The following is a 23933-nucleotide window of genomic DNA, read 5'->3' as shown; positions in this document are numbered from 1 at the left end:
TCGTGGAGGTACCAGTCTCCATTGTTTTCAACAACGTCATTAGGCTTGAGCCTCCCAGATCTCAGGCCACCTGCAGTCAGCTCTCTTAGAGATTGCTTAGGGTTCTCTGTTTTTACAGCCCGCTTCTCTGGCCTTTGCAGATCTCTGTGCCGTTGCTCCAGAGCCGGGGGGGACAGCAGCTTGTCCTTTGCTTTGCATGTGGGGTGCTGGCTGTGGCTGTAGCCACTGGTCCTCTCGGTTTGCAGTGTCTGCCTTATGAACGAGCTGAGGCAAGATGATTGGTGTCCGCTGTTCTCGGCCTGCCGCGCCTCAGGTAGAGCTTCTGCCCATGAGTAGGAACCGGGTGGAAGGAGGGATTCCCCAGATCTCTTGGCTGCGCTTGCCTGGAATAGAATTTCTACACTGTGGAGGCTGGGTTAGGAGATGAGAAACGCTAGATATCATAGCCCTGGATTTGGAGCTGGGGGAGTCATTAGTTAGTATTTGCTTCACTTTTGTTTCCTCAAAAATGACACTATTACCCACGTGCCACATGAAGGCTGTTTCTCTACCTGGAGTGCCTTTTTTAGGCACAGGGCTCACCCTCTCTCTTCCTTCTCTCTCTGCTCAGATATCATGTGCCAGAGGCTCTTGTGGACCACCCGTATGCTAGAGCGCCTCTCCAGCCTCGCCCGGCACTTTGTATGTCCCTCGGCTGGGTTTGTTTTTCCTGGTAGGATGTATCAGCACCTGACAGGCATACGTTGTGTTTGCCTGCCTCTCCCAGTGAGCGTATAGGCTCAGGAGAGAAGGCACTTAGACTGTGCTAGTCCCTGTACTTAGAACAGAATCTGAGAGTAGTAGATGCTCAGTGAGTCTGATGAACGCCAGTATAAAATGTCCAAAGTTTGCTGCCTTCGTGCCCCACAGTTTAACCTGCCTAAATTGGAAAATATCTAGAGCTGCTCTGGAAAGTGAATTTCATGTTGTTTGCCAACTCCACTTGCTTGTTGCTGCCTAGGTTGAGAGAACCGGCTCATGGGAAAGAAAGCAGTGATTGTTTAGTAGTGGCTGTGGGGCCACAGGAGAGGAGAATGTGGCATACACGTGAGGTACTGGTCATCCCCAGTGTAATGAGCCACTGGAGGGCAGGAGATGGCGCACTTTGGGGCTCCATTCTTTTGTAGGTCTTCTGGCTTTCTCTGTCCTTGCCCTTGGCAAGTGTTTGTGGATACTTAACGTTAGGTTGGAAAAGAGCCACCTGTTTACAGAATGTTGTGGCAACTGTTCTGTGGTCATTCCATTGTTAATAGATACATACAAATGGGTCTCTTAGAAATATCAGGAATGGACAGGACATTGCTGGGGCCAGTGTATTAGCTGCTGCTTGATGGAAAAAAATCGTCATTTTCCTATCTAATATGAAGAATTTTTCTTTAAAGTTATTTAAAAATGATTTTGAACTAATACTTCTTTTTCTTCCTTCTAGATTCTTACGGAAATCTGTTAATTCTGCTTTTTGAGCACTTATGAATAACCACGTGTCTTCAAAACCGTCTACCATGAAGCTCAAACAGACCATCAACCCCGTTCTTTTATTTTTCATACATTTTGTAATATCACTTTACACTATTTTAACATATATTCCATATTATTTTTTGTCTGAGTCAAGAAAAAAACCAAGCCAAATTAAAGCAAAGCCTGTAAGTTCAGAACCCGACTCTGCATACAGATCTGTCAACAGTCTGGATGGCTTGGCTTCGGTATTATACCCTGGATGTGATACACTAGATAAAGTTTTTATGTATGCGAAAAACAAATTTAAGGACAAAAGACTCTTGGGAACACGTGAAATTTTAAATGAGGAAGATGAAGTGCAACCAAATGGAAAAATTTTTAAAAAGGTAAGATATCTTTTGTTGCCTTTGAAGTCCCTCTGAATGAAATGTACTCATAGAAATGGTGGCAAGGCACAAGCCCGGCCTGCTTGTGTTAGAATTTTTTTTTTAAAGATTGGCACCTGAGCTAACAACTGTTGCCAATCTTCTTGTTTTTCTTTTATTCTTCTCCCCAAAGCCTGTCAGTATATACTTGTAGATTCTGGTTGTGAGTGCCTCTGGTTGTGCTATGTGGGACGCTGCCTCAGCGTGGCCTGATGAGTGGTGCCATGTCTGTGCCCAGGATTCAAACTGACGAAACCCTGGGCTGCTGAAGCAGAGCGCGCAAACTTAACCACCCTGCCACGGGACCGGCCCCTGCTTGTGTTAGAATTTGCTGATGTTGCAGGAGAAACGGGCAGGATGGGCCTAGACCACTCGCATCCCTTTCTATCCTCCAGCATGGCTTTGTTCCTAGTTTTCCATGTTGGGAATGCCCACTGGTGAGGGTGCTTCTGAGCCTGAATGTTCCCCAGGGCTTGGAATAGAGCATCTCGGCAGTTTGGGGCATGAAAGCGTATTCCCGGGTAGTTCCGGAAGCAACGGTGTGCGCTTGAAATTGCTCTGTGTTTTGGCGTGTGACCTGCTGTTTCTGATTTTAACGTAGGTTCCATTGGGCGCCAAATGTCTTGGTACTTTGGTTGTGGCAATTGTGTGGTTTTTCAGAATTTCTTTTCACAAGTATGGAACAATCTGCCTTTTGATTTGAAACAGAGAGTAAGGCGTTCTTAAAGGCAGTGTAACATAGTGGTTAAGAGCCTGGACTCCAGATCCTATAGGTTTGAATCTCGGCTTTTCCACTTAGCAGCTTTGTGACTTTGGAAAAGTTGTTTAACTAGTTGGCCTCAGGTTCTTTATTTGTAATGTGGAGGTGAAGATGATTGCTGTCATTTATTGGCGTTTCTTCTGAGCCAGGCTGTTTTAAGAGCTTTCCATATATCAACTTAAGACTTACAATAGCGCTATGAGTTGGTATTATCGTCCTTACTTTACACAGGACAACACGGAGGCACAGATAGATTAGGTAACTCACCCAGGGATTCATAGCTGGCAAGTGGTAAAGTCAGGACTAGAACCCAGGCTGTCTCGCTCCGTATGCCTTAATCTAATCCCAGCTCTCAGAGTGGTTGAGAGGATTAATTGAATGTGTGTGAGTGTATGCGTATATATACACACATAATATACGTAGAACAGTTTGTGGCATCTAGTGTAAATGCTCTAGCTTTTATTATCTTAATATCTTGGGATTTCAATGGGCAGAATTATATGAGTGACCATGAAGACTCGCATCCTGGGTTACGTTAGCACTCTGCAGGATAGGAAGTACAGAAATGATGTGAAAGTGCTCTTTATGAACTTGGGTACATGACCTTCCTATAAGCAGTTCTTGAAGCTCCAGTAGGTAAAAATGGAAGGTGAAGTTTTTTAGAGGCAGTAAGGTGACCTGTAGTTGGTCGATAATTTGGTCAGGTTATAGGTTTACTATCTGTGTAGGCAAAGCTGTTTTTCTCTCGTCCTTTTTTCCAGCCACATCGTGACTCTTGCTGCCTTTCTTCTCAGTCGTGAAGGAGCTCTCCAACCTTGGAGGAGAGGCCAGGTGATTGCATTTTGGCCTGAGATGCCTAGAGCTCTTCCAGTTGCTGCAGGCCCAGGGCGTGCTGTGTGACTGACTTAGTGGCCCGTTCATTTTGCTCTTAGTGTACAAATTCCTTGGTCATTTTCTTCTGAATGTCAAGGACATGGCAAGCAAGTTAATGTCAGTAACTCCTAGGAATTAAAAACGTTATTTGACCGTAGAAAACAGAATCTGTAAGTATTGCTCACCTTGAAGTAGAGGGATCTTTTATCTTGTTATGCCTGCGAAATCCTGATGTACACTCGGTCTGGCATTCCTCATGCCCCCTTGGTCTCAGAAGTGGTTTGGATGAATTATATGGTCATTCTGTTTTTAAAGCATATTTGCTGTTTTTTTGCTGACTTAGCTTTGCCTCACTTGAATGAATTTTTTCTACTAAATTAACCTAAGATCTGGCTGGAGTTAATAGTGCGTTTCTAGAAGTTGAAGTCGTGTAGTTAAGTGTGCCTGATTATTCTTCTCTAGTCTATAGGTTATAATTTGCAAAACATTGTCATATTGTTGCCTGATTTTTGTCATTGAGTTGCAACTTTTTATGGTATGCCATCTTTGATTCTGTCTTTGAGAGATCTGGTAGTTTGAAACAAAGGCACCAAAACCACTACATTTTCTAGTAAAAGTTTCCTACTCCTTTGTCGGCTATTCTATGCTGCTCATATTATCTCCAAAAAAACATTCGTTTTTGTCTTTCGATTTAATGCTATTTGAATTCAAAGATTGGGTTCTCTTATTTTTAATCTGAGCATATATAACAGAAGTCCTATTTTAGCAGGAAGCTTAATTTTTCTGCAGTGTCCTTCACATGTTATAGGCATTTTTATGGGGCTAGCACAGTTTTTCAGTACTCATAGTAGCAAACTAGTTCCCAAGTATGGAAAAAGGAGAATAATATGGTGACTATGGAATGTCTTCTTAATTCAGGTATCAGTATAATTAAGAGAAAATAAAATTCTAAGGGCTGTCATAGTTGTTCCTTAAATGTGGCTGGATGCACGAAGGACACAAGGGAAGTTTTTTTCCCCTTTGTGTGTGGTGTGTGTGTGTGAGTGAGTGTACATGGCTTTTTCTGCCCTGTCCTGACCGTGGTGCCTTTGTAGTCCGTGTTTATTCAACAAAGCAGCATTTGAACTCATGGTAAAATCGGAAGGTGGGAAGAACTGTTTGCAGTCAGCACGTTTTTCTGTCCATACCACATTAGTGCAGGAGGTCTGCCTCCTGTGGGCATTGCGATTCATCAGACTTTTTCCACAAGTCTTTATGCAAACTCTGATAGAGAAAACATTTACATTTTTCCTGTTTGAAATTATGCTCATTGGGAAGATAAAGTTAATTTTTAGGTTTTGTGTATGATAAATGAAGCAGTATTTCCTGTTGGCCTTATGTGAGAAGACAGTGCGCGGTGCCACTGGCCAGTGAAGACCTCACTTTCTGTCCGTGTGTGCTGCAGCTGCAGCAGCGGCCTGTGGACTGGACAGTGGGCATCGCAACTGCGTGTTAAACAAGCTGGGCTGTTTTCCCTGTTGGTTTCTTGTTGCACAGTCGTATTGCAACAGCCGCAGCATCTGCTCTGATAGGTAGTGAAAGGGGATCTTTCTCAGCTGGCGCCGAGACGCCAGAGTGGAGTTGTCAGGCGGTGTGCCTTCCGCTCAGTGGGCGCCCAGCAGTGCGGTGCACACATGCTTGTGATGAAGTGTGTCTTCATTTAATAGTGTCCATGTTTGAAGATAATCTTTAATTGGGAAAGAAAACTAAGGATGTAGCAATAGGTAAAGTTTCCGCCCTGTTTTGGAGGCTGAGCTTTGGGGACTAACCCTAGAATGTATCTGATAGGGTTGAAACAAAGGTGCTCAGACCCTTATTTCAAATTAATGAACTCTGAAGCTTTGTTTCCATCTTACCCTAAAAGTCTCTTTTGAGCTCCCACCAAAGGAGAAGCGGAAGAAAAGGCAGTGGTGGCAATTCTGTTCTAATTCTCCCCACTGTAGCGTGGCCATCAGCTTCACCAAGACGGGTCTCTGCAGGGGCACAGATAAACAGAAGGCAGAGCAGCAGAGGCTGCCATGTTCCTGTGGGTTGGCAAGCTCTTTCAGGACTGTTGTCCTATTGTCTTAGTTTATATGGTTTTATTAAAAAACCAGCAGAGTTACGCACCTGGCATGTGTGTCAGCATCTCCTGATTCCTGCCTTCCCAGTGGCAAATGCTTGCTCTATTGTCTTTTGAAATGAAGAACAGTGAAATGATTGGTTTCCAGAGCATCTTTAAAATACGCGTACCTGAAAAAGCGTTGCAAAGAATAAAAATAATTTTACATAAAAGTGCACAAGGCCAGCCCAAACGTTTAGTGATCTAACTACCAGAAACGCTGTAATTTTTTTCCTTACATATTTTACACCCAGTAGAGAAGAAATAGAAGGAACTGTGTTATTATAGTGCTTAGAAAGAGAAGATTTCACTGTGACGTTCCTTCTAAATTGATCCAGAAACACAGCACAAATACTCGTCTCTGTTCCTGGGAATTGACTCGGCCTCTTTCCTGTCCCTCAGCGCCTGCTTTTGTGTTTCTTGCTCTAGAGTCACATTTCTTATCCTATTTGCATGTGAGTATGATGTTTATTTTTTGACTTATTAGGACATTTACATCATAATTTATATAAAAAACAATGGTACTCTTTTAGCCAGGACTTGTGGTTTGGTTATTATAGTCCTCTCCCCACTCAGAATTTCCCTTTTCATACTTGTTCGTCGTCCTGTCGTCCCCATTTTGATAAAGGCACCACTGTGGCCCAGATGGCTCCAGCCAGAAACACAGGAATCGGGTTTTTCCCCTAACAACTACCCCCACCCCTCCCTACCTTTTGGTTTTTTTCAGGTCTTCTGCTTCCACTCTCGCCCCTGCTGTGATCCACACACACAGGGGTGGGTACAGGACTTCGATTCCGGAGGCAGTCCGCGCGGGTTCATATTCTAGTCCTGTCACTTAACAGCTGTGTGGTTTTGAGCGCGTTAACCTTACTCGCTCTGCCTCAGTTTTCCCCTCTGTAAAATAGGGATGATAATGGTAACTGTCTCTTAGAGTTACTGTGAGAGTGCAGTAAGCTAATGCTTGCCGCGTCCTTAGCACATAGTCAATGCTGTAAAGGTCAGCTGCCCTCGGCAGCAGCAGCATCATGACTTTTACAGGCCATCCAGATCTCTTGAGTATTTTCACACTCTCTGGCTCCCTCACAATAATTTGTTTATAATAATCTTCATTTGCAGAGAGAATGGTTAAATGCAGCCAAGTGTACTTTGTCGAAGAAGGCAGGAAAGTGGATAATTTTGAAATAATTGTATTCTAAATGGTTAAAGACAAAAGTCCTCGTGCTTATAGAGGTTAAACTCTCAGCCATCTGACAACTTGGTCTCTGCTGGACTGTCTCATTCTTCAGGGCCCTGAAGGGTTAAGGATTTGTGTGCTTTTATTTTAGAGAATGTTCTGTATGTTATCTCCATTTTATTTTTATAGTTTTCTTTTGAGAAAAGAGACCCTTATCAGCATCATCAACACATCTGATTTCGTATATTCCTGAACACTGTGAATTATTAAGTTCCTGTGGCCCAGGCAGTGATAATCTGAGTGATGACACTGATATTTACACGTGTGTGTGTCACACCTGTCACAGAATAAAAATACAGCCAGTTAAATGAGAGAGAGGAAGGCGACCGAGGGGGTCATCTTGTCCCCCTCCCCAAGTTTACAAACGAGGAAACAGCTCAGAAACTCCACCATGGTCATTCACAGCCACACTAGTCATTCATTTTCCCGACTCGGGAAAGCTGAGCATATTTATGTCTCATGTGGGTTGCGGGTAAGAGTATTTAAGAGATGATAGGCAGAGAATATATGTGATTGAATGGTGATCAGAACGAAAGTAGCTACGGGTGTTACGTGATCAGGTGGATAGGGATTTTTTTTAAAGCAATCTTTTTAAAAGTGAGGCTGCTTAGAGGAGAGAGGTCAGAAAACCCCTAAAAGCCCAGAGTAAATTGAAGTTGTGTTTAATTATCCCATCCATTCCACACAGTTAGCGAGTAGTTGCTAAGTATACCAGGTCCTCTTCTAGGCACCCGGGAGGCAGTTATGAACAAGACACACAGGTTGCTCTTCTCATGGATCTTATGTTGTGTGGGAGGAAAAGAGACAGTAAAGAAGAAGTTAACAGGTTTAACAGCTGCTGTGAAGGAATACAGCTGGTTGGAGACCCCGGATAGCCTCTCTGGGTAGGTTATGGCTAAGTGGAGGCCCGAGTGACAAGGGGGAGCCGATGTTGTGAAGGAACCTTCTGTGTGGTGGGGTGGGGCAGTGCAGTGGCTCTGAAATGGGGATGAGCCCAGCTGGCTGAGGCCCTCAGGGTACAGTTTCAGAAGGCGCTCAGACCCTCAAAGTGAGTCCTTGAAGGTTGTGCCCTACGTGCCCGTCTTGCCTCGTCCTCACTCCTGCCCTGGCCCAGCCTGCATGAGGGACAGAAAGGACAAAGTTGTATTACCGGAAGTGAGGCAGGGAAGGGGGTTTGGGATGAGCACAGAGACCTGGCACTGTCTCGGTCCCTTAGGGCTCTGTAGGCCAGGGTGAGGTTTGGGACTCCATTCCTACTGGAAAGGGACAACACTGCAGAGTATTAAGCAGAGGAGTAAGCTGATTTATATTCAGACACAAAGAACACTCGCTGCTGTCGGGAGAAAGGGCTGTAGGGGAATAAGGATGGAAGCAGGTTGGCAGTCGGCATTCGTTACTTCAGAGGAGAGATGCACTAGATGATGGGGAGGCGGAGGGAAATGGCTGGATTCGGGGACTGTCTGTGAGACATCACAGTGGAGTAATCGAGTCAAGAGTAAGTTGGATGTCCAGGTAGGGGTGGTCAGGACTGGAAAGGGAAATTTGGGAAGCTCTTCCAAGCAAGGTCCCATGAGTCAGGGACGTGTCAGCCATTGTGATACCATGAGGGACTGCAAAGAGTATGGCCAGGCGTGGGTAGGTCATTCAGCTTGGCGGTAGGAAGATAAGGGAGTTTCTGTTTAATTTCTGATTTCACAGTAAAGTACGAGACAGCGTGATCACCTGCAAGTGGAGACGGGAGGGCGAGCGTGGAGGATATTTGAGTAGAGAGGTGGGTTCAAATAGCCGTTTCAGAGGGGGAGACAGTGAATACACCGGGAAACTTGATCAGACTACTGGGTAGTGAGACGTATGATCATGGCATGATGAGGCTGCGTGTTGTTTCCCAGTGTTCGGCAGCATAGGCAGGCAATAAAAAAATGAGTTTCATCTCAGGGTTGGCTAACCACAGCGACAAAGTTAGGATTGGAAACTTTTTCCAGCACAAATCAGATAAAATTTTGGGGTAGGTAGGGTCCTTTAAATGTGTTCTTTGTGGGAAAGATCATCACCAGAAGGTTCAGTGGTTAAAAGAATGAAATGAAATTCAGATTTTGGTCACACTTGAATTAAACTCATGATTTGATTTCTTTGCCACATGGTGGCACCATCAAATGGGTTTATGGATTTGGATTATATCTCTAAGGCCTTTTCAAGAATATATATATTTTCTGAAACTTATCAAGCTCATCATTTAGCTGCTAGAATCTAGGAGGCAGCTCATGCTTGCCTTTGGAATGTAAAATTCTTATTAATTGTAATCCAGTTCCTGCACGTTTCAGCCAAATCTCATCTGTCTTCTCACCCCCACAGAGCTCCTTTTGAAGGCATTGGAGCTCCCCGTGCTGAGCATTTCGTGGGGGTGCAGAGCAAGGTGAGACTTTGGCACCACTAAAGTCAAATAAGTGTTTGAAATACAGGTGCCTTATCCATCAAAATAAGAATTCTTATTGAACTTCTTAAGTTCATTATGGAATAGGACACTAGAGGGCAGTATTTATCCTTTTTCGATTTTTATCTTCATCCAGCCTCTTATTTCTAGAAATCTCCTAAATGTTGAAAATGAATATGGTTAAATGGTTTTAAGGTGTGTGAAACATATATTAATGACACAGCCGTGTTTGGGAGCTATCTGTGTACTTTTTCAGCGAGAGGAGCTTTTTATCCAATCTGTATGTAATTGGGGATTTATGGTCTGATCTAAGTTGGAGAAAATTCATAAAGACAAAAATATGTTAGCCAGCTTTAAAAGGGGATTATTACGTGTAGACTTGATGTTACCTGCACTTCTGGTGAGCACAGAGAAAACGTTGAAAGCGCCGTGGTGCCAGTGAGCATTTCAGGCTTCAGCAGAGGGACCTTGATGAGTGATAGGACCGGTCCCCCTCCTGGTTGCATAAACAGAAGCTTGTTTACTTTGCTGTCCAGAGTTAGATAGAGCAGTTCAAATTGAACAGCCGTAAATATTTCTGTTACTTGGGTCTGGACAGTGTCTGTTTATGAATCATATTGTACCATCTGATGTTGAAATCTAGCAATCAGTAGAGGGGAAGTAGTTTTCATATCAGTAGTTCTTGATACTAGGCTAAATTTTAAACTAACATCCAAATCGTTTAAGTAAATGAAATCTGTAAGTGTATTATTAGTATATGATCCTTTGGCCAGAAAGTTGACCTTTAAGATCTCATCAAACCTTGAATATTTTTGAAAACAAAAAACAACACCCCCCCCCATTACAGTTAAAAGATTGTGTGAGATTTGAGTTGTCATAGAAGATATCACAAAATAGTAATTTTTCAAAATAGAATTTTCATGTGAAACTCACTTTCTAGCTTTTTGTTAGAAAAAAATAATTTACATGCAGATATAATCTTCTGATTTGCTGTAAAGTTTGGAACACATCCTGGCTTCTTTCTGGAAATTAAGAGTTTGGTTACATTAAAAGCTATTTGTATGTTTTTTGTTTGTTTTATCAGGTTATTCTTGGACACTATAATTGGCTGTCCTATGAAGATGTCTTTGTTAGAGCTCTCAATTTTGGAAACGGCTTACAGATGTTGGGTCAGAAACCGAAGACCAACATTGCCATCTTCTGTGAAACCAGGGCCGAGTGGATGATCGCTGCCCAGGCGTGCTTCATGTATAACTTTCAGCGTACGTATGCGTGCTTATTTTCTGGGAGAGTGGCCTTATGTTACCGTGGGAGAGAGGATACTAACTTTTTATTATGAATATTGCATTCTCAAGAGATTAAAATTCTGATGTTAACTTTCACCTTGCATCCAATCAGCGGAGAACTCTTTGTTACAAGGTAGAATTCTTGGTCTATTTTGCAACTGGAACCAGTCGTGGAACAAATTTTACACTCAGTGTGGGAAGGGGTACTGCACCTCTTAATAGAGGACTTTCTGGGTTGGGGACTAGACCTGCACCCCTGGGTCACTGCTCTGCTCCCATCTCTCAGGAATTCCCCGGAAGTCAGTGTCATGTTGTTAGGCCCCTTCCATCAGTAGTCACAGTTGAACCCTAAAACACTTGCAATACTCAAACCGGGCTGCTAAGGTTAGACGATATGGAGAATTTTTATATTGTAATTCTTGGAGTGGTAATCACGGTGCCTCAGTCCGTGAGGTAGTCCTGGAAGCTTAGTTCACAGGTCTTCATGCCGAAAGTGATGTTAAGCATGGACATTGTCTTAGCCTGTAGATGATCCAGAAAGGCTACTTTTACCAGATTTCTTGCTGTAAATGCCTCCACTGTTTTTGTAAAACTGGCATACCTTTTTGTTTTCAGAGGTTTGGGTTCACAGCATGTTTCTTTTGAGAAGCTTTAAAATAATTATCATTTCTTAAAGTCACTTTAAGTCCGACTTTCTCGAGTTTGGCAGAAAGAAAATGAAAACCCACATTATTGTTATTATTATTATTTAATTTTGACATTTCTAAGAATGTTTTTCTTTAGATTTTCCCTCTTTAGAATAAGCAGTTCTGTCACTTGGTCATGCTCTTTATTTAACATAAATACCTTAAATCCGACATTCAGTGTCTTACCTTCTTAGTATATGTTGTTATCATCTTTTAGTACCAAGTAGTTAACAATTAAGACTGACATTTTAGGAGTCAGATATAATTCCTTTCAGTGTGGCAGTCCCAGAGTAATGTCTGTAGGTGAAACAAAATTTAAAACCTTTTTGTTTTAAAATATTGGCGATCTTGGGGGAAGTTGGGGAAGGGTGAGTAGGCACGATGTTGGTTAGTATATTAAAATGGTTAGAAAGACACAGCAGAGTTAGGTCATGGACGATGGGTCTAACGATTTGGGGTCCGGCATGCTCTGTTAACTATTCACATCCACCTTCTGAGGCTTTATTTACGTTTAATACTTCCGTGAAATGTTCGAATATTTGACTCGCCCTTCTTTTCCCTGTAGTTGTTACATTGTATGCTACCCTAGGAGGTCCAGCGATTGTTCATGGGTTAAATGAAACAGAGGTGACCAACATCATTACTAGTAAAGAACTCTTGCAAACGAAGTTGAAGGTGAGGACTGCAGTTACTTTATGACTAACAGACACTTAGCATTTTCAGTGTCATGAGCCCTGTTATTGATAGTTACTTCTTTTATGATCTTTAAAATCCTTAATATCTTTGTAAGCTTTTAGGAATGTCATATTTTATTCCTTTCCTTTAGAAACGAAACAGTGGGTTTTATAAATATTTCTGTGTAAGTAGTGCAGAGAGCTACAGGTTGTTAATAAGCCCGTGTCTAAGTGAGGGATTGCAACTTCCTTTTTTCCTTCTTGTACTTTGCTATTTTCTAATCTATTTTCAATAAATTTGTAATTTTGAAGGGTTATTTTTAAACTAGTAATTCATTTATTTCTGAAGCATTGAGTCATGAGTTTTTAGAAGTTTTTAAAGGGAAAAAGAGAGACTTTATGAAACTAGACAACTCCCTGTGAAAACAGTATCTGGTCTGTTCTTTTTTCTGTAAAATTTTATGTCAACCCCTCGCCCGCCCCCGCAGTTCTTCATTAGCTTCTTGAGAACATGAGGGACTTGTGGCTGCTCCGTAGTTCAGGCAGCTACTATATTTACTTGCTCATTTTGTAAGAATTTTACCAAACAACAGGGGCACGCTCAGTACATCTCATGCTATAAAAAAGTAATTGAAATTTCAGACCAGTATTTCTATGTCTGAAAAAAGTGGTATTCATACTGGTGCGCTCCCTCCCCCTTGCTTTTTTTTGAGGCAGGAAGTTACTTTAATAATTTGTTGAATATGGTAGCCTGCCTTTCTTGCGTCTGGGATGTTGGCCAGGCTGTGTAGTGCAGGCTGGTGAGGAAGGTGACGAGGGCCTGTGTCTTCCAGGATATCGTCTCCATGGTCCCGCGCCTGCGGCACATCATCACTGTCGACGGAAAGCCACCGGCCTGGGCCGAGTTCCCCAAGGGCGTCATCGTGCACACCATGGCGGCCGTGCAGGCTCTGGGAGCGAAGGCCAGCGTGGGTATGTCCTTACGTACATCCTGCAGTGACCCTGTGCTCCGGGATCGTCCCAGGGTCTGATCCTAAAGTCAGATCAAGCGCCCGCTCCATTTCTACACCATTGCTTTGGGAAGTGAGGTCGCTCTAGGTGTATGTTTGTCTACTCTTTAAAGAGGGGTTTAAGGAAAATACACACAGTTTATTAGAGTTCTAAAAATATTTACTTGAAATTAATTTAAAATACATTTCACACTATACAGTTTTCCCTTTTCCTGTTTCTGCTGGTTCTGGATGGCTTAAAGTTAGTTTAATGTGAACTCTCTGTAACTGTTGACAGATAGCTAGAGTGGCCGGCCCTAGATCCCTCCTTTTACTCCCTGCTCCAACTCTGCCTCTTCCAGAGGGGGCATCTTTTTACCTTCCAACAGTACCCCTACTCAGGGTGACCGGAAGTTCCTCCTGTCACGTGAGTGTCGGGAAATGTTAGAGGAGGGGTAGTGGTGTTTACAGATAGCGCAAAAGCTGCCAGGATGCTGGGGCCATATTTCTTTTATAGTTGGAAACTTCGTGATTAGTTAGATCTGAGCATTCACTCAGCTCGGGAATAGGGTTATGCTGACCTTAATTTTGCGCATATTGAATTTGAGGTGCTGGGGGAACGTTCCGTCTAGCTAGCGGGGAGTGACACATACAAGTCTAGTACTCTGGAGTTTGGAGTTGAGAGATTTAGGAGCAGTTAGGTTTTAATTATAGCTGTCGGAGTAGGGGAGGTCACCCACAGAGAATGGTGCCTCCTAAGGCCGCCAGGGGTTGGTCAGAGAGGAAGGAAGAAAACATGTCGTGTGTGGTTCACGGGAGCCAAGTGCAAGGAGCGTCTTGGTGAGCCAGGAGTCATCACATCATCTCAGAACCGTTTCCAAGAAGTGGTGGTGGGGAATGGTGCCGTGGGACGAAGGCGTGAATGGCAGATTAGGAAGTGAGGACTTGAATGATAACAGTTGTCAAGAAATATGTCTGGGCAGGTAGAGAAAGGGTGCACTTGGGAATGTTTTTACAGTTTTACCCTCCTTATGTAAAGTCCACCTTGAGGGTAGTTCCATGATTAATTCAGGCAGTCAGCAGTGCCATCCATGACCTACTTCTCTGTCTTTCCACTGTGTCACCTCTGCAGGGTGTTGGCTGCTGTCCTTAGGCTTGTGCAAATGGAGGACATTGTCTTTTAATGTGGGATCCCAGTGTAGCCAAGTTAACTTCCCTGCTCGGAGGCAGAGAACATCCTTTAGCAAATGTCTAGGTGTCCTGGTCCGACCACCCTTACTTCTTAATTGAATTTCTGGAGTTGTCTTCTCTCTCCCTACCTTCTTCCTTCCCTTTCTTAAGTTAGGTAGTCACACAGCAGCCAGAGTGATCCTTATCACGGATGATGACAAGCCCTTGTTCAAAACAACACTGCTTCCACCCGAGTGAAATCCAAAGTCCTTAGCATGGCCTCCAAGGCCCCACATGATGTGGTCCTGGCTGCTCCCTCCCTTCATTCCCTGCCACTTTTACTCTTGCTCACTCCATCCCCACCACACTTCTTCTTGGTCTGTCCATATGCAAAGCACATTCCTACCTCAGGGCCTTTGCACTTGCTTCTTTTCTTCTGCTTGAAACACTCTTATCGTAATTCCAGGATTTTCATGGCTCCCTTCCTCACTTTATTCAGGTCTTCACTAAAACAGGAACTCTACAGAAAGGCCTTTCCTGACTTTTCCATCTAAATAGCTTCTGCTAGCATCTTCTCACCTTGTCTTGCTTCATTTTTCTTCATAGCTCTTATCATAGTATGGATTTATATGTTTGTCCCAATAGAATGAGTGTCCCTTATGCGCAGGGACTTGATCTGTTTTGTTGACGTCTGTATGAATACAATTAATTGTTTTTGAATGAGTAACAAAGAAATGATTATGAAAAAAATTGATACGGCTGAATTTCTCAGAAGTGTGTGTGTGTGTTTTTTTTCTCCAATACAGAAAACGAACCTCATAGCAAACCAGCGCCCTTAGATATTGCGGTAATCATGTATACAAGTGGATCCACAGGACTTCCGAAGGGGGTCATGATCTCCCATAGTAACATTATTGCTGGTATAACCGGGATGGCAGAAAGGATTCCAGAACTGGGGTATGTCATGGTAAATAAATACGGGGTAGTCCAGTGTTTATATCTGCTGTTGTGTTAACATTCGAGTCTTTAGTAGGACATGGATGAATTCGTCCTTCAGAATCTGTTTACAGTAGGCATTTCCTTCAAAACAAGGGACATTAAAATTAATTACAATATAGTTAATGGTGAGCTTTAAAGTATAGTTTATAGATATCATTGTTAATTTTACTTTTTACTTTAAAAGTACAAATTTTAACTGACTTAAATCCCTTAATTTAAATTATTTTAATCAGTTATTGTTGTTGCCTCTATAATCATTTTTATTTGTAAATATGTCCTAATTCATATTGGATATATAGAGAGCTTAATATACCCAATAAGTATTTATTGAGCTTCTGTAGCCAGCCTCAGATTTTTCTTTTTAAGACGAATTCCAGTAGTAGCAGGGGAAGGTGGGTGTACTGGGCGTACTGGGCGTACTGGGTGGACTGGAGTGGGGAAGAGGCTTAGAGGAAACTGGCCGGGAGCCTGAGGGATTGTAAGGGAAACGTTCCCAGGGATGGAATCAGTATTCTGATGCCTCATCTGGTACAGTGGTTGGAGATTTTTGATGCTCTGTGTACAGAAATGACACACACACAGGTTACTGTGGAATTGAATTTGGGGGTGGAGAGAGAAATTGTACTTTCAGGGAAAAATTCAGAGCAACAGTTTCCTTCTGGGTTTGCCTCAGTTGCCCTTCATATTTTGGGGGTGGGGGCAGTTCTTGAAATATACACACATACATACATATACATTTAAGAACATGAGTAAGAACATATGTAAGAACATGAGATACGATTTATTATAATTTAATCTGACTCTCAGAACAGGCATCTCATCTGTGAAGTTCTTGGCAGACAGTTGTGGATTCTATCTGAACTCTTCTGCTTGGTCGCCCACCATCTGTAAAGACCATTTCCTCCTCAGATGATTCCTTCTGCCCTCCGTGTTGTTTTCTGAGCCCCTGTGTCCTCCGCCTCGGCTCTGTGCCTTGCAGCACTCATGAGTACTGGGAGCCTTCCAGTAGGACCGGAACAGCCTCTGCTTTCGAGTCTCTGCCGCCTCAGTTTGAGGTTGAGCTGTTGTTCTTTTTCCCTGACACCCACGGTGTCTGCCTGTCTGTCTCACACACACACACACACGTACACACACTCTCTCCTCCCCACCAGCAGGGAGCCCGTGTTGATGTCCTGAGGCCACTCCGCGTGCCTTTCCCAGCTTGCTCCCCGTGCGTCATTCTCAGCAGGCAAGGCCCCTGACGGTGGCTCTGTCTCCCTTTTCTCTTAGAGAAGAAGATGTTTACGTCGGGTATTTGCCCCTGGCCCACGTTTTAGAGTTAAGTGCTGAGCTTGTCTGTCTGTCTCATGGCTGTCGCATCGGCTACTCTTCACCGCAGACCCTGGCGGATCAGGTAAGTTAGACGTCTGCGACTTGAGGTACTAGAAAATCATCATTATTTTTAACACCTTTTTTTTCTGTATGACAGTATATTCTAAGGATGACAGTTATTCATTTTTAAGTAACCACTTGCCTTTTAAGTGCTTTTTAGAATATAAGTGAATTAAAACGATGAATCTACAATATGCTTTTTGATCTAAGAATTCCATTGAATTTTTAAAACAAAGATCACTTTATATAAATCACTTTTTCTCTCTCTAGTCTTCAAAAATAAAAAAAGGAAGCAAAGGGGACACATCCGTGTTGAAACCAACACTGATGGCAGCTGTTCCGGTAAGAATCGGCCGTTAATTACTGTCCAGTACTAAAGAAGTGTCGTCTGCTGCAGACATCAGTGTTAGTGGAAAAGATATTGTGGGCAAGGTAGTTTATGCAGGATTTATTCCGTATTGATTATCTGTATTGCCTTAAGCTCTACAGGATTTATTCAGTCTCGTTTTACTTTTTTTTCTTATTTACTAAACACTCAACTTAGTTTCAGCTACCATATGATATTATTATCTCCCTTTGCTGAAAAGCTTCTTGTTTAAGTCATTTTCATGATACTCGTTTGCTGTTAGTAGAAACCTGAAGCCCAGCAGGATACAGAAGGGAAGGTTTGAGATCACCTCCTTCTATACGAATCGTGTAATTACCTCCTGAGTCCTCAGGGAAAGTCTGGCCTAGACACAAAAACAGTGACAGAGAAGTTGGTGCGACTTTGAATTACCTGAAATGCGCTGTGCATCTCAACTAAATACCAGGCATGGGGAGGGGCTGGGGATCAGATCAGTAGAAATGGGACAGCAATGGTGATCTGTCTCCTTACTGTTAAGTTTTACCTGGTTTTCTGATTTTGTTTGAAAGTGGTGGGAATTCTTACCAGATACCTGAGTGCTCACATCCAAGCATAATTACTTAGTAATTGCGAAGTCAAATATAAATGCCCAGTAGTTTTGGAGTTTCTGTGGGTATAGAGTTTCCTTAGTAGTGTCTTACTATAAATTCTTAGTTTACTTAAAAATTAAATATAATTTAAAATTGTAGAGGAAGAACGATTTCAAGTCATTAAAGTATACTTCATAGCAGTAGGCCTAGTAAGCAAAATGCAGTGCAGACAAGGAAAAATTCCCGGGTGCAGCATTAAGAGACAAACAACAACCCAAAAAACCAAAAATCCCCCATGGTCCTTTTGTGAGCAAAAAAAATGTGGTACTCTATATCTTTATAGGATAAAGTTATGAGAAGTTTAAAAAACATTTCATATAGTAGTTCATGTATTTAGTGAGTTTAGTTTTTAGTTGAGAATAAGTAAGATAAACAAGCAAAGCAATATAAAGAATCAATAATGGCATATTACTGTCTTAAGGCTTTTATTTCTCTCTTTTTTTTGCTACTCATGCGAGCATCTGGATCTGTTTCTGCTATTAAAAATTATTTTTACAGCAACCTCATTTTTTAACTAATTGTGGCTCTATTTTAAAAGTTTGTTCCTGATAGAATATATCTTTAAAAATGCCTCAATATTGATAGAAATATTAACCTGATAATATTTTAATATGTAAGGCAGCTGATAGCATTATTGACTATATTAATGCATTTTTATAATCTAGGAAATCATGGATCGAATCTACAAAAATGTCATGAATAAAGTGAATGAAATGAGTAGCTTTCAACGCAATCTGTTTATTCTGGCCTATAATTACAAAATGGAACAGATTGCAAAAGGGCAGAGTACTCCACTATGTGACAGGTGGGTATAAAGGTTCTCCCCTCCTTAATAATTTAATCGTTTGATTCACATTAATAGCCCAGTTAATTGAGATAGTTATAGGAAATAAACTTATTTTAAAAATTCAAAGAGACTCTTTAAAATCCATCTTTGTAAGAATATGAGGAATTTAAAAAATTGCAGTGTTATTTGAAAAAATTTTTCACTTACAATTTTGCTGTATTTAATAGTGTATTTTTTTATGGACATTTATGTGATTTTAATTATTTTGAGAAATAGTTGCTCTTTGCTTTTAAATTTATTTCAATATGAATATAAAATTGCAATCAAATATGATTAAATGTTTTGTGCTTTTGTTAAATGACCAGTTTTACCACAGATCTGTTTTTTGCTTCTGTAGTGCTAATAGAGTAAGTAGATTTAATTATAAAATAGTTTAGAAATTAGAAAGTGAAATTATGACATTCAGATTATTTTTAATGCAAATATTAATACAGTTTTCAGATGCTTCACATTATTTAAAACTTTATAGGTTTTTTTCCCTGCCTTACTTTTAGTTGTCTAGATATATAACCTACTTTGTAAAGCCTGTTAATGTTATTTTTTAAAAATGATTGCCTCTTGGTCTTCACTTTTTTCAAAGTTATAAAACAAACAAACAACCCTTTTCCCCTTTTTGATCAAGGTAGTAAGCAATCTATTTTATTAGTCTGTTTTCAGAAATGTTTCAATTAGATGTTTGAATTGTTTTCTTTTTTTTTGATTTACCAGGTATTTTTAAACAATAAACATTTCAGAACTTGAATTAGTGACATTTTAAAAAGTTAGATTGCTGTGTACAAATATTTGCACATTTGTAATGAAGTAAGCTAAAGCAAAAAATTAATTTGCTTTTAAGGATTATTCGGTATTAATATGTATTATATAACGATGTAAAACTAATTGCTCTGGCTTAAGCGAGGGTTTTCCATTAACGTACAAAATTAAACCTGACAATTTTGAATTCAAATATTACTTGAAAGGTTCTTAAGAGAAAATCATATACTCTTTACTTGGTTGGACTTCTAGAAATTAAGATTTAAGTAGTGGGTCAAGAGAATCTCTTTAATGGGCTCTGTGGCCTTGGATAAGTCACTTAATCTCAAAATCTCATCTATCAAAATTGGAAGCTTCATCTAAATGATTTGGAATATCCCATTCAGCTTAAAATCCTGTGATTCTCTGATTAATTTTTTTTTAGATTTATTTTCCGGAAAGTTCGAAGCTTGCTAGGTGGAAATACTCGGCTTCTGCTATGTGGAGGTGCTCCGCTTTCTGCAACCACACAGCGATTCATGAATATCTGTTTCTGCTGTTCCGTTGGTCAGGGGTATGGACTCACCGAATCTTCTGGGGCTGGCACAATTACAGAAGGTTAGTATGGTCCACAAGTGGTGTCTCCAGCAGAAGCTGGGGTGCAGCTCCAGGTATTTTTTGGTGTGGGTTGTTTTCTGCAAATATCTAAGAGTGGTTAACGTGTTTGTGTAGCAGAATAATGGTAGATTCCAAGTACTGTGGTTATTGATAGCAGTGTATTAGGTACATCTAATAGTCAGTAATTCCTCTAGAGGAGTTTTTCATGTTAAACCATCATATATAATATTAAGAACTACTTAGCATTCTGGAAAAGAAGTTTTAGTAACAAGCATTGGCTGTATTGTATGCATTTACTTTTATTATATCAATTAAATATGCATATCTACTTCCTTTCTTCTGAGGATCTTTAATTTCTTCTGTTTTTAAGATTCAAATTGAATGTGTGATTAATCAGTTACAGTTTATGTTGTAAGTATAACAGTCTCTAAAGTATTAAATATCAGCCTTTTGCTTCTGATATTTGAATGATCTCTGAAGAGGCCACAATGTAGTAGTAATTCATAAGAGTGGTGGATTCTTCTCCCAGATCCTTGAAAGTTAACAGTCTTCATCTCCAGCCTGAATTTAAATAGGGTGTGATAGCATGAAGGGAAGTGAGGGAGACTGCAGAGGTCACGCTTGGAAATAGTGCTCTGTGGGAGAACATGGGGAAGTTATTTGTACTGCAGAGCTGTCAAGCCTCGTAAGAAAGTGGAGTAGCTGTAAACCAGTGTGCTCCATCCTCCTGTAAGAGGGCTACAGATTCATGAACCAGGCGGTTATATAATGAGCTGAGTGGGCCCTGATGTAGGAAAGTGTGATGGGTAAGGATTCTGCGGGAACTAGGGCAGGTAGGCCCCCTTTCATGGGGGACTACAGTTGCTCTGCTGGGAACGTGGGCCCGTTGTTGCTGGAGATTCTACACTTATATGTAAAATATCTTGATTTTTAAGTGTAGATAACTAATTCAGAGTAAAAAAAAGAACAAAAGTCAGTGTGGGCCCCACAGCCTGTGGTTTGTGTTTGTGATTTCTGCTTTGAAGGATTCTCTGAGGTATCTAAGCTTGGGGATAAATCATCATTTTTGGTTGTTTAGAAAAAAAAAACAATTTCTTAACTACTGTAATCAAATTCTTTTTTTCATTTGCATCTTAGTGTGGGACTACAATACTGGCAGAGTGGGAGCACCATTAGTTTGCTGTGAAATCAAATTAAAGAACTGGGAGGAAGGTAATAACCTATTTTAACTGTAGAGCATTAATGCACATAATACTAAACTTGAAAATTAGAATTGTGTTTCATTTCCTTCCTTTGGAATATAAAATCACCCACAAGTGCTCATTTTTGTTCTTTATAATAGAAATATTCTAGAGCTATGTGAATGCATTTATTTTGCTTGTTTTAAACACGATTCTGAAGAATTTAATTGTTTTTGCTTTGCTTCTTATTTTATTACATAAATACATGTAAGAATTATGGCAAAAGCTTGAGAAATGTGCTCAATGAATAATGTCAATAAATTCGGAATGATCATAACTTTATTTTGTAGAAGCAAAATCACAAAATTTTTTCTATGGAACTGAAAATTTTTCCGTGTTTTTTCTTCTCTCTTTTCCCTTAGGGCTCCAACCCACAATTATCAGAAGTAAATTTTCACTGTAATTCCATAAAAATCTATTGGTTATGTCATTTAAATACTAATCACTTTTTTAAAGTCTCATTGGATCCTATTAACATGTACATATTATCTGTGATTTGTTTGGGTGTGCTTTTCTTTTATACAAAGTAAAAATAAAGACTTGAAGGCTTAGATGTCAGTAGTCCACTTTTGCAGCAATCTTTTAGCAAAATTAGTGAAAATGTTCGATAAATTTAAACTTGGAGTCATTCTGTAATTATCTGTAAGGAATAAATCTAGATATGTAATAATTTGATTTTATACAGAGATTCATTGTTCTCTTATCAAGTGCATGATTTAATACCTTTGTCAGTTTATTAATGTGATATTTAAGAATCTCTACAGAATCTTTAAAGGAATTTACCTGTGTAGTATTTGTAATTATTTTGTACAACAGATGGAAGATGTTAGATTTTTGATTATCATTTTTTTCTTAGAATGGTAGTTTAACAGCGTAAGTGCTTGTGGTTAAGCAACTGAAATTTTGCATCTGGTTTTATGCTCGTGAGTTTTGTTCTTTCATAGTGTCTGCCTTATTTCCTTTGGGAAACTAATTGGATTTAAAATCAGATGTCCCTGTTTAGGAACTGATAGTTTCAAGTTTTCACATGATGTGTACAGGGATAGCAATGTTGAATTAACCCTAAATTACTCTGTGTTTATTAGGTGGATACTTCAATACCGATAAACCACACCCCAGGGGTGAAATTCTTATTGGTGGCCAAAATGTGACAATGGGATACTACAAAAATGAAGCAAAAACAAAAACTGATTTCTTTGAAGATGAAAATGGGCAGAGGTGGCTCTGCACTGGAGACATCGGAGAGTTTGACCCTGATGGTTGTTTAAAGATTATTGGTGAGCTATCTAATATTTTTTTTGAGAGGGACGTTTCTGAAATAGTTTTATAAAAGAGATGAAGCTCTTTAATAATGTGAGAATATGTCTTTATGTAGTGTTGTTATGGTCTATTGCATCGTCCTGGAATACGAAAATTTGTAATGGGGACTGTGCGGAATTCATAAGACTTGACACATTATGAAGTCTCAAAAACTGTGCAACAGCAGTGGTATTTTTAATTACTATTGGATAATCCTGGAAAGTCAAATTCTCAGGGAATGTTCATTTTATGAATTGTTTGGCATCCAGAGGTTATTGGGCAGGGCTCTCCTCTGTCGGAACCATGTCCTTGCCTGTGAGGACTAAGGAAGGCCTGGCAGCTCGATACTGTGACCCACAGGGCGAGCAACACCTTCCTCTGCTTCTCCTCTTGGCTCCTTGTTCTCAGTTGGTGCCATTCTATCCCAGTCGTGCCGACTGGAAACCAGCAGGAGGTGAGAGACTCTGCTCTTCAGTCAGTCCCCACATCTAACCCATAGCCCACTGATGGAACTTCGGAAATAGGCCTCAAGATCGTTCTCTTCTCTGTTTCCTTGTTCCTCTTACACGATCGTAGGTCAGGCCTGCACCTTCTGTCACCCTATTGCAAGAAAGTCCTCTCTGTTGCCATGCTTGCCCCCTTCAGCGCACTGCTCACCGCGGCCGTGCGACTGCTAAACCCCCACCTCACTGGACCACCTTCCTGCCGAAGACCTGCTGGCTCCTCCAGGCTCCGGTCAGGCTGCCTCTGCTGCATGGCCCCGTTCACCTCCCCGCTTCCGTCTCCGGTTGTTTCCTCCTTTCTGCTGCAGTCATTCCAGCTGACACGTCTCTGTTCCACTTGGCTACCGCTCAGTCTGCCCTCATGACTCAGCTCAGGCCTCACTCACAGGAATTCTTTCCACATAGTTGGAGAGTCTCAGCGCCTAGTCCGTGTTGTATGGAGGTCAGAGGCTGTGGCATGGCGCCTCTCTTCAGTTAGAGTGTAAGCTTTCAGATGGCGTTGACTGTGTTCTTTACCTTCTTGGTGTTAATATTTACCAGGAACAAACCCAAAGCCCTGATGATAGGGTCCCTTAATCAGAAACTAATTTTCTTTAAGAATGTATGTAATAGTACAAAGATTGGGGCCCAATTTTATTGCGTACTTTTAGTTTTAGCATAACTATTATAATAAACTTGACAGCAAATTACTTAGTGAATATCCAATATTTCTATGTATTGAAGGTGTTATTAATATTACCCTCCAATGTGCCCCCTCTGGCCTTTTTTGCACAGATCGTAAAAAGGACCTTGTAAAACTGCAGGCAGGAGAGTACGTTTCTCTTGGGAAAGTAGAGGCAGCTTTGAAGAATCTCTCACTAATAGATAACATTTGCGCGTATGCAAACAGGTAAGCCTTTTGAATCCCTGCTGCTGGAAACCTTTGGTGTCGCCGTCCTCTGTGGGCCTTCTTTGTAAAACTGCACCCAGAACTCTGCCTGCTTGTCCGTTGTCCCTGGGAGTGGCCTCTTCTCCGTATCGCTGTTAGCTCATTCTTTCCTTGTGATACTTCCCCTCCTCATCTTCCTCTGTGTCCCTGTTTTCTGCTTTACGTCTCTCGCTGCCATGTCCTTTGTGGTTGGGAGGTGGAGAAAATCAGGTCCTCCTTCCTGCTGCCGTGGTG

General features: G+C 41.1%; 1 protein-coding gene across 2 annotated transcripts in view; it reads left to right on the top strand.

Annotated features, from left to right (window-relative positions):
- ACSL3 (acyl-CoA synthetase long chain family member 3) overlaps positions 1–23933 on the top strand; it is a 74440-nt gene that overhangs the window by 38934 nt on the left and 11573 nt on the right. For both annotated transcript variants that reach the window (XM_070489648.1, XM_044751417.2), the window contains 12 exons: positions 1469–1883; positions 10445–10622; positions 11898–12007; positions 12840–12978; positions 14972–15122; positions 16434–16557; positions 16806–16877; positions 18197–18336; positions 19556–19728; positions 20866–20940; positions 22055–22246; positions 23546–23660. In XM_070489648.1, coding sequence (XP_070345749.1) covers positions 1509–1883; positions 10445–10622; positions 11898–12007; positions 12840–12978; positions 14972–15122; positions 16434–16557; positions 16806–16877; positions 18197–18336; positions 19556–19728; positions 20866–20940; positions 22055–22246; positions 23546–23660 — 1844 coding nt within the window. In that variant the 5' untranslated portion in view covers positions 1469–1508. The remainder of the gene's footprint in view (positions 1–1468; positions 1884–10444; positions 10623–11897; positions 12008–12839; positions 12979–14971; positions 15123–16433; positions 16558–16805; positions 16878–18196; positions 18337–19555; positions 19729–20865; positions 20941–22054; positions 22247–23545; positions 23661–23933) is intronic.

This window comes from Equus asinus, chromosome 19 (assembly GCF_041296235.1).
Source record: "Equus asinus isolate D_3611 breed Donkey chromosome 19, EquAss-T2T_v2, whole genome shotgun sequence".
In the NCBI taxonomy this organism is placed as follows: domain Eukaryota; kingdom Metazoa; phylum Chordata; class Mammalia; order Perissodactyla; family Equidae; genus Equus; species Equus asinus.
The sequence above is the reverse complement of the archived record's forward strand: the minus strand, read 5'-3'. Positions and strand labels throughout refer to the sequence as shown.